Source organism: Cardiocondyla obscurior, unplaced genomic scaffold, assembly GCF_019399895.1.
Source record: "Cardiocondyla obscurior isolate alpha-2009 unplaced genomic scaffold, Cobs3.1 scaffold50_0_238961, whole genome shotgun sequence".
In the NCBI taxonomy this organism is placed as follows: domain Eukaryota; kingdom Metazoa; phylum Arthropoda; class Insecta; order Hymenoptera; family Formicidae; genus Cardiocondyla; species Cardiocondyla obscurior.
In genome coordinates, this window is record NW_027228797.1 from 216,299 (window position 1) to 227,421 (window position 11,123).

The 11,123-nt window shown below is 44.8% G+C and overlaps 1 protein-coding gene across 1 annotated transcript; it reads right to left on the reverse strand.

Annotated features, from left to right (window-relative positions):
- Nucleotides 1-9,073: 9,073 nt before the first annotated feature.
- On the reverse strand, nucleotides 9,074-10,404 carry LOC139112775 (uncharacterized). The gene is made up of 2 exons (XM_070673834.1): nucleotides 10,101-10,404; nucleotides 9,074-10,041 (listed from the first exon to the last, which is right to left on the reverse strand). The coding sequence occupies exons 1-2, from the start codon at nucleotides 10,402-10,404 to the stop codon at nucleotides 9,074-9,076; spliced, it is 1,272 nt and encodes a 423-aa protein (XP_070529935.1).
- Between the last annotated feature and the right edge of the window lie 719 nt (nucleotides 10,405-11,123).

Consider the following 11,123-nt stretch of genomic DNA (forward strand, 5'->3'; position numbering starts at 1 on the left):
TGTAAAAAATTATGAATACTTACAAGGATCGTTAAGCAACTCGAAAATTAAAAAAAATATGATACTTTATGTGCATGTAGAGTAATTCATCTGTAATACAAAACTATTTTTTGCTTGTGCTAAGTTTCACTTTAAAAAGGTAAAACTACTCCTTACAAATGAAAGGGTTTTTTGCTTTTTTCGATATAACTCGAAAACTATTTAAGATATCAAAAAAAGTTTTATACAAAAGTTTTATAGTAAAAACAACTATATTTAACTGCAGAAACAGAATGAAATGAAAAAAATTTTTTAACAAAATTGTTTATAAAACTACAAAAAAAATTTTTTTTTCTAATTCTATTATTGCAGTTAAACAGAGGTGTTTCTACCATAAAACTTTTGTATAAAACTTTTTTTGATATCTTCAATAGTTTTCGAGTTTTATGGAAGAAAGTGAAAAACCTCTACATATGAAAATACTTTATTTCTGTAAAAATTATTTTTGAGCCGCAACTAAAAATTTTTAATTGCGGCTCAAAAATAATTTTTATTTGTTACTCTATATGCGTTCGTTACCATATAAGAAACCACGGTTAAACCTACGTGGACCATTGAAAAATTATGTAACCAAATAAGAATTAACAAAGTCAAAACCACTCCTTTCCATTAATCTGAAATAGTATGTAAGTAGATCCGAAAATCACAATCTATGATTCGGCAAAGACATATAAAGATACAAATAGATATATGCACACTGTAAATTTGTAAAACCATAAGTCCGACTTTACTCTTTATATCAAAAATTGTAAAAACTTGTGTTCAGGAATAAATTTACTCTGGAAAAAAATTATCAAGTTTTCTACAGTGAATTTATTAAGTGACCTTTATCTTGGAGTTTTAACTTCCTTAACCGCAGAAGAACCTTTTAATTATTATTATTTATCATTACATGGTCGAACGAAGTCTTGAAACAACCTCGAGCACTGAAACGTCACACGTCAAAAAAATATTTTAAAAATAGCGTTTTATAGGGCTTGAGTCCGCGTCGACGCGCACCCCCGATTCTTCTAGCTTAACTAGAACGTGAGATATTTAGTTTTAAGTTTTTGTCTTTTTGCGGAGTTTTTTCAAAACTAAAAAACTCTCATAACTCGATTTACAGGCGTAGGAAAAATACTATAAAAAGTGTTTTAAAGGGCTTAAAAGCCCGCGTCCAATGCACCTTTTAAAAATTGTTTAGTTCTACTAGAATGCGAGATATTTAACATTTTCGATAAAATTGATTTTGATCGCTTATAACTCAATCATCAGGCGTCCGAAAAATATTTGAAGCAGAGCGTTTTAAAGGACTTTAAAATTCGTTTTCAACGCGCAATTAAAAATATTTTTAGCTCAACTAGAACCCAAAATATTTAGCATTAAAAAAAAAATTTTTTTTATTTACTCCGATTTTCCAAACGCTCATAAATTAGAGCACAGGCGTCCGAAAAATATTTAAAGTAGAGCTTTGAAACCCGCTTTTAACGCGCAATTTAAAATATTTTTAGCTTAACTAAAACTCGAAATATTTAGCATTAAAAAAATTTTTTTTCTTATTTTACTTCAATGTTTTAATTGCCCATAACTCGAAGCACAAATGTCTAACAGGTATTTAAAATAGAGCTTTTTGTAAGACATATAACGCCACATCCGTGCATCTGTTTCCTTCTTTTGTGGTTTTATTAGAACTCAAGATATTCAGCTTCTTGTAAAATTTGCTCCAATTTTTTTTAACAATTATTGCTTGAAACACAGGTGTTCCTGACTTACGCCAACCCTAATTGATCCAACCCTAAACTACCTCAATTTGAAAATTTTTGCTTTGACCTATCTAAACTTAAATTTTTTAATTCTGACCTACCTCAATTTGAATTTTGTAATCTTGACTTATCTTAATTTGGAATTTTTTTAACGTTGACTTACCTAAATTTTTTTTTTTATAGTGGGGAATGCATTTATGTATACTCTCTCCTGGGAAAGAGAGAGGGTTATGTTGGGCTCAGGTCTTACGCCGCGAGACTGTCCACTACCGACTAAACCCCGCTTTTGCCCGCATAGGTGCCATTGAATTTGGAGAGGTTGGGGAATCACGAGCGTATACATCCCAATCTTCCCGGCACCGACCCACTCGATGACTTGGGTGGGTTCCCCGCGCTGCCGCCCATAGGACTGAGGGCCGCAGGGCCCGCATTTATGTTGCGGGCCGGCTTCTCTATGTAGTCGCTTTAATTGGCAACAAAACTACATGGGAAGGCGAGACTGGAAAAGCTCCCCAGCCTCGCTCTTACAAGACGAGGGAAAGACACCCCCTCCCTGAGCTAACTTAACTCGGCGGGGGCAGACTCATCCCCGTCTTTACTGTCACGTTGGTTCGCCGGAGTTTAAACGTGAACTCCGACGCACCGCTTGTACTTGAGTGCCAATGTCTCAGCCGGGCGGAAGGGGGAGGCTTGCGCCCGTTCCCTACCCCCAACTCGGCGTCGACACCGAGCACCTGTAAAAGAGACTGTCTGCCCTTTTGTAAGACAGAGTCTACTGGGGGGCAAACTCTCATCCTCAACAGAACTTTGTGTAAAAGCCGGCTGGCTATTAGTAGCCGGCAATGCAAGGGGAACAGCCGATCTAGAAGACCTAGGCTGCCCCTTCTCTTTCTCTCTTCTCTTTACTCCGCATGACGCGGCTACAAAGACGAGGAAGGCGTTCCATGCCTCCTCGTCCTCTGCAATTTTTGCGCCAGCGGAGGGAGGGAAGGACAAGTCGTGTCCTACTTTATAAATGAGCATGTTTCGCTCTTCTTCCCCGCTCGGCACCGTTCTAACGTATGTTGAGCATCGTCTCTTGGTGCCCCGCAGTGGTAACATGTCTCCAACGTCTCCTTTCCGATGCGACGCAGGTATGAGGTGAAGCATCTGTGCCCTGATAACACCTGCGCCGCATGGAAGGAAAGTCCTCTCCGTTTTGCAGCAAGCCAATCACTCAAAATCGGCTCTACTGCACCAATTATTCTTCCGCCTTCCGCTCTTACTTGGGCGCGCAAACGCACCTGCCTTTAACGTTTTGACGCGGTAGTACGACCTAACTCGACTTTGAATGATTAGGGTCGGCCGGACACCGTGTCTTCTGTCATATTTCCGAAGTTCGTGATATACTTTGAAATGTTCCACCGCTGTTAAATCCAGCGGTGGAATGCCTGCTAACACCGCAGCCGCCGCACGCGACACGGTGCGGTATACTCGCGCCGACCTGACATTGATCAGGTGGAAAGCTTTCTCAAAGAGAATGCGACCACCCCTGGACAATGCCAGGTTATTCGCCCATACAGACGCGCCATACATAACTATAGACCCCACCGTGTTTGCATATAATTGCCTAGTCGCTCTACTGGGCCCCCCAGATTAGGAAGTATGCCCCGCAGAGCAGTGGCACTAGACGCGGCTTTTGCAGCGACCGCGGTAAAATGTTCGCGGAATGCCCACCGTTCATCTAAGATTAACCTAAAGTACTTGACGGTGGGCGTAATAGTAACCTCCGCTGTGTCTAAAACAACACTGTTATATGGCGAAGGGCCCTAGGCTTCATCGTAAAGCCACAGGGCCTAAATTAAGGTTTGGTGCAAGCACCCTCACTTGTTGTTGCCAAACCACAGCAGCTCTACTTCTTGTGTCCTCCTAAATTTGCCGGGCAATTGAAAACCGACTTCCGAATTATTTATAGTAAAGTTACAGTGGACCCTTACTAGACGGACACCAAAAGTCCAAGGCGTGGTATTCGCTCTCGCCACGGCTCTTTTCAGATGGAAACAGTAAGCCGCCCATACCTACAAGATTGACACTCTCCCCGTGCGAGGGCGGAAAAGGGAAAACTCCAGGGGATGCCCACATTGCTGAGTCCCGACGGACACCCAGCCCCGGACTGATGGCCACGCCATTCCCGGAGATGCTTCGCTTAAGTGCGAACCACCCCCGGCCCGTTCACTTCCGATTTATGCAGAGGGTAAATGGAACCTCTATTCGGCGTTTCATGTTCGAGCTTATGTCCCTGCAAAGCGGCGTATCATAGTCGGCCATGCACCGTCTCCTTCCCGTGTCCCGCCTTCGTGTTTTTATACGTGGGGAAAATCGAACCCCAGTTTGCACATGTGACCTTCAGGTCCGCAGACCGTCAGATCACATGCGCACTACCCGTAGTTTATGTCTGCGGAATTATTGAGGGACAGACATAACCCCTACTTTGGACGGTCCGATGCCACACATTGCCAACCTAAATCTTTAAAGGAGCCGCCCGGCGTTGCGCGACATTAATCCGTCCCCCTACCCGAAACTCCTTTCATACAAGGTGTAAGCTAATCCCTAGCCATCCTCTGTTATTTATCCAGGGTGAGGATGAGACTCCTGTAGCGGTCTTAGTCCTTGGGCCGAAGACCTTCAGCCAGTGTTCCACTCGCGAAGAAACGACAGCCTGCGATTTAAGGAGCAGGCACAACTCCCTGATTCGTTCTGGTCAATAGGCTCTAGGCGAATACCTACCCGAACGCAAACGCGAAGTCTGCGGATTATCGAGAGGCAGAATCGAACCCTCCTCTAGGCTCCGCATTATGGCCGTGACTCATTTTGCGGAACCTCCTACCCGATTCGAAAAACGACCGAAGGCTGACTCGGTGCACCCAGGATTCCCGAATCATGCCAGCGCCTACCCGAGGCTCCCTGCTAACGGAAGCAAAGCTACCTAAGCGGACAGGGCCGTGCCAGGAGCCGTCACGCTGCCAGGGCACCGAAGCTCCCAACCGACCTATGTCCAAAGACAATTTACCCCGAGGGGTGAATTGTCATGGCTATAAACTTATAGCTTTGGGACTCAAGCTGCATGCAGCTATGAATCCCTTCGCCATAAGTCTACCCGGTGCGGGGAGTGACGCTCTCCTGCCTCCGCTCTAAGCGCCACGTGACGGTTTCAGCAGAGATAGTTTCAGTCAAGTCGTGCTTCAGCTTTAAGAACTAAAAGCCCCCGGCCTCACTTCAAAGAGTACATGGCCGTTACTTCAGCCACGACCTACAGCCTACTTCTGCCTCCGATCCGCCGCCCGAAGTTCCACGCCGGTGTGTGTACTCCGCCCGAAGCCAGAGCCCCGTCAACCTCCAGGGCGGTACCACGGAGTTACCGACTCTCACCACGAGGAGGTGGGGTTGGCGCGTGGGCCGGTGCCCTTCTGAGAGTCTTTCTGATCCACTTTAATTTAAACTTTTAACCCTGACTTATTTTAATTTTAATTTTGTAATCCTGACCTTTCTCAATTTAAATTTTGTAATCCTAACCTATTTTAATTTTGATTTTTTAACTCTGACTTAGCTCAATTTAAATTTTTTTTAACCCTGACCTACCATAATTTCAATTTTTAACCTTGACCCACTTTAATAAAATAAAACCCTGACTTACCTCAAGAAAAATTTTAATCTGCTACAACAAAAATTTCCATTGATTTTCGGCCAGAAAAAAAATAAAAACAAAAACAAAAACTCTGACCTACTCCAACAAAAACTCTGACCTATCCTAATAAAAACCTTAACCTTGTGGCGAGGGTTTAGGCCCCACCACTAGACGGCAGACGCCGTCCCCGAGGGGATCCGGGCAGACACCGACCCGGATAACGCCGAACGCGCCAAGCAAGGTTCGTCGGGCGACCACCGGCCCGACGATGGCGCGCGCCGCCGAGGTAAGAGTGGGAACTCCCCCACTCTCATTTCGGCGGTTATATAAGCCGAGCTCGCGGCAGAGCAAGTACCTTGTCTGGTCCTGATCACCGTACCGATCACATCCTCCAGCTCCTAAAGGCTTCGGGCGCTCCCGAAGTTCTCTCTAGTACTCTCCGACTCGGGTGCTCTCGAGTCGTCCCCGGGTGCCCTCGGTGAGAGTCTTCCGCTGTCTTGGGCGCTTCCAAGACAGAATATATCTCAGGTTCCTGGAGACCTCGGGCGCTCCCGAGGTTCCACCACCGAGGCGACCGGATACCGCCGGCGTCCCCGGCTAGCCCGGGCTACCGAGATCCCCTGGACGGGCGCTCCCGTCCAAGCCTAGAATTCGCCGCACAACTCTCAGTCACCGGCATCGCCGCCGTCGGGCCCTCCCGACGGTCGCCATCTCCAGGGCACTTCGTGCCCACACGATTTCCCGGACGGGCGCCCCCGTCCGGCAACGGATCCGCCGCGCGACAGCCAGTCGCCGGCACTGCCGCGATCGGGCGCTTCCGACCGCTGTCCTTCGGGCCAGCCCGAGCAATCTCTGTCTCTCCGACGGGCGCTCCCGTCGGCCTAGACCGCAACTAGAAGCCCGAACTATCGTGCTCTTACGAACTCTGGCTCCGGCGAGCCTCAATCCGGCAAACTACGCGACACCTAGAGTCGCTACGGTTACAACCATCTTCAACAAAAAAAAACGCTGATCTACTTTAACAAAAAATTTTTGCTGGCCTACGGCTAAAAAACGAGACAATAAAAACAATAAAACCCTGATCTGTTATATAATAAAAGATCTTGACCTATTTCAATATACAAATTAACCTACCCCAATATTTTTTACATTGAGTTAAGTTAATTTATATACTGACTTGTCCCCCCTCCAAAATTCTAACCCACCTCAATATATAAATTGATTTATTTCAATGTAAAACATTTGGGTAGGTCAATTTATATACTAACCTGTATTAAAAAAAAAAACCCTGACTTATCTCATAAAACCATATTTTACCTAAAAAAAATAACCTTCCTTAACAAATATCTTAATTTTTTTCACAAAATAACTTGATCTTTTATAACAAAAACTCTGATTTTTCTTAACAAAAAAAAAAATTAAAACAAAAAAACAACAAAAGAACAAACAAAATTAAAACAAAAAAAATAAAAAGAACAAAAAAACAAATAAAACAAAAATAACATAAAACAAAAAAATGAAAAAATGTTCCGGCAAGTTCTAGGATCGTAGGATAGAGGTGAAAGTGTTAGGAAAAGAAGGTTATTGATTTCAAACGTTCTTAAATTATGCACTTTATTATTTTTCATTAAGTGTAAGACGCTGTACAGAATTTGAGAGCGCGTGCCGCGCGAGTTTAAAGGCGAGCGCACGAAGTCGCGACTTGACAATATACTTAAAAGTGTTAAAAAACCAAAATTGCAATGGGCGCAAGAAAATAGGCACGAAGTGTCTTCGGGCAAGGTTCATTAACGACTGACGACAGTCGGCAAGCCGAAGGCAAGTGCTAAGCACTATCCCTTTGTTCAAGCGGGGACGCAATCCCGGAATTCCCGGCGCTCTTAGAATCCGCAGGATCGTCTTGCGTTGCTTGCCTGAGACTATTGTCTCCAATTTCACGACCGTTCGTGACATTAGTCAGAGATCGGCACTGCATATTAACATTTGCAGATCGTCATAAAACGCAACGCGTGCTTTATCTCCGCCTAATAAACAAAGAAAGGGCTAGCAAGACGATCTCTCTTCAAGTTGTGTAAATGGCGACGCGACGGCGCCGGGAAAGCTAGAATTACGTCTTTGCTTTTTTAATTATTTTAGACTTATACATTTTCCGCCTGCCTCGCCCTGGCAAGAGCGAAATTTACTCGCTAGGTTCGGATGCTAAAGATAACGGGATTAATATTACAACTGGCCGGACAAGAGTAGTGGTTGCCGTTTGTACAGTTACTACGCGTATATTTCCATCAATACCGGGGTGCGTGGTTATTACACGAGCAAGGGGCTACTGTGAAGAGGCGGTATTTTCGCCTTTAATTAAGCAAAGTGTCCCGATTGATAAATTTTTTACTGGACTGCGCCATTTTTTTTTAATGTTTAACGTGGGGAGGTACTCGGATGACCATCGTTGCCAAAAATGGTCCTTCATTCGTTGCACGAGCTGACATCGCGTTAATTTATTTTCAGCTATGTTTGCGCAGGACGGTTTGGGTATCGCGATAAGCGGTGTTCCGATTAGAAAGTGACCCGAATTTAAGGCTTCTAAATCTTGAGGGTCACCGGTTAAAGCAGCAAGCGGACGCGAGTTGAGGCAGGTTTCAACTTGTGAAAGAAATGTTGTGAGCTCTTTAAAGGTTAGTTTAGAGTCCCCGATCACGCGGTGAATATGACGCTTGGTGGATTTTACGGCGGCTTCTCAGATACCACCGAAATGTGGCGCAGAAAACGGTTTAAAATGCCAGCGGATTCCGTCACTGGCCAAAGTATTTAAAAATTGACGGTCTCGAGTTAATTCACGCATGAAACCGCGTAATTGAGCATCGGCGCCGATAAAGTTAGTACCTCGGTCACTATATAAGTCGGAACACAATCTTCGGCGAGAAGTAAATCGGCGGAAGGCAGCTAGGAAGGCCTCGGTCGTATAATCCGATACGGCTTCCAGATGTATCGCTGGCGTAGCGAAACATACAAAAATGGCAAGGAAGCCCTTGTGGCTTTTCTGGTCTCGTTCTTTAGAGGTTCTCATTAAAATAGGACCGGCGTAATCAACTCCGGTGTTCTGGAAAAAACGAGAAGGCAAAACTCTGGCGCTAGGCAAAGAGCTCATTAGAGGATGAGTTGATTGACCTCGCCAGCGCGTGTAGGCAACACATTTATAAATGTGATTTTTAACTAAGGTTTGTGCGCCGACAATCCAGTATTGTTGTCGGATGGCGGCCAGAGTTAGTTGCACCCCGCCGTGCAACGTGCGCCTATAGCAGGTATCGACAATTAATTTTGTAAAATGAGAGTTGCGAAGTAATAGTATTGGATTTCGGGAATCAGAGAAAATCGCGGCGTGTTGCAACCGCCCTCCAATACGTAGTAATTTTTTATCGTCAAGGGCGGGAGTAAATTTGAGAAGAGGACTTTGACGTGAGAGAGGTTTACCCTTGATCAGATTATCTATTTCCTCAGGAAACCAGGTGGCTTGTATTATGGAGATCCAGTAATTTTGAATTTCTTTAATTTCGTTTGGCAAGATGGGTTCGGATTTTCTACCGGAGTTTTGTAGCAACCATCGTCGACACAAAGCGCAGACCCGGAGTAAGCGCTACAGATTGGAAAATCTAAGCAAGCTGGAACTTTCTTCTGGTGTTTGAATCCCCAGATGTGCTTTAGCAGGTCGTGTTTCTTCTTTGGTTTGGAACGAAGGATTGCCAACGAGCCTGAGCAGCAGGTGGTTTGTAAGTTGCACCCACGCCGGTCCTTTCCACCACAGGGGGTGATTGTTGAATGCAACGGCGGATTGACCACGAGAAGCACAATCTGCTGGATTTTCTTCTCTTGGCACGTGATGCCATTGAGCCTCCGGAAGTGTTTCCTGTATTTCTGTAACTCGGTTGGCTACAAAGGTAGTCCATCGAGATGGATGACCCTGGATCCAGGCCAAGGCAATAGTTGAATCGGTCCATAAATGAATTTTCGCAATTTGAAATCTAGCGATGTGTTTAATATTATTAATTAATTTGACAAGCAAAGCGGCGGCATTTAGTTCTAGGCGTGGAAGAGAAATGATTTTCAACGGTGCTACCTTTGTTTTTGCCTGAAGTAGCCCAATTCTGGAGACGAAGTCGTTATCTTTGACCGTAGTTACCCGAATGTAAACCACAGCAGCATATGCCTTTTCTGAAGCATCCGAAAATCCATGAAGTTCGATTGTGCAATCGATTAAAAAGGTATGAATCCAATGCGGGAGCGAAATTTCTTCTATTTTACGCAATTTCATGCGGAAAGTTTTCCAGGTTTCTTGGTCCTTTATTGATAAAAATTGATCCCAGTCGATTTTTTGAGGCCAGAAGGATTGCAGCAGAATTTTGGCGCGGACGATGATCGGAGCTAGCCACCCGAGGGGGTCGAAGAGTCGCGCGGTTTCCGAAAATACTTGTCGTTTAGTAGATACAGTGTCGGCTGTTGGATAAACCTTGAAAGTAAATGAGTCGGTGACAGGATACCAGTGCAACCCCAGAATAGAATGGCCCTCTGCGGGGTGCCATTCAAGCGGATCTCCCTGTCCTTGGACTGAAGGGATTGTTTTTAAAAGTTCCAATGAACTAGCGGCCCATTTTTTGAGCACAAACCGCCCGCCGAGCGGATTTCAATTAGTTGACACAGTTTTTCCTTGGCTTCAAAGAATGTGTCAGCGCCGGTCAGGATGTCGTCCATATAGGTTTCCTTTTCCAAAATCTCGGCTCCGCAAGAGTAGTTGACCTGTTCATCCTTGGCAAGCTGGCGCAAAGTGCGTATTGCCAAGAAGGAAGCCGATGTAAGCCCGTATGTGACTGTATTAAGTTGGAATTCACAAATAGGATCGGAGGGCCAGCTACGCCAGAGTATTCGCTGATAATCTCGATCGGATTCGGATATAAGGATCTGGCGGTACATTTTCTCTATGTCGGTTGTAAGAGCGATTTTATAGCAACGCCAATTATTTAATATATTACCGAGAGGTGCTAATAAATTAGGTCCGCAGAGTAATTTATCGTTTAAAGATCTTCTCGTCGGTAGCTGCGCTGAACCGTTAAATACGACGCGGATCGCAGAATTGTTTTCGGTTGTTTTAAATACGACGTGATGCAGCAGGTAACAGATGGATTGATTTGAGAAGTCAGCAGAAGGTATATGCCCATATAGAACATATGCCCGAGGTCAATGTATTCCGTCATAAATTTTGTGTATAACACCCGAAGTTCAGGTTTGCGCTGGAAACCTCGCTCCATGCGTTCGAGCATGCGCATAGAAAGCTGACGCGAGCCGAGGAAATTATTGTTTTGTTTCCTCATCGGTAAACTAACCATGTAACGGCTGTTATCGAGACGCTTATAATTTTTTATGTAATGTTTCTCGCACCAGATATCATCTGGAGCCTGTGGAACCGTTCTCCCCTCAACCTCCTCCTGCTGCCAAAAACGCATAACTAATTTTGAGAGATCGTGCTCCGTATTACAGAGATGAACAATTACTAGGGAATCCGACGCGTTGCCAGTTGCTACTCCCGAAAAAATCCATCCCAATGAAGTTTTTAGCGCGACAAAAGAGTTAAGATCTTTTTTACGAAGCCCGTCTTCAATAATTAACGCATGGACCGCGGCGCCGAGAACAAG

Coding starts and splice junctions, on each gene's coding strand:
- LOC139112775 (XM_070673834.1), bottom strand. CDS start 10,404: ATGTACCGCCAGATCCTTATATCCGAATCCGATCGAGATTATCAGCGA. Junction 10,042..10,100: donor TGAAATCCGCTCGGCGGGCG/GTTTGTGCTCAA, acceptor CAATCCCTTCAG/TCCAAGGACAGGGAGATCCG.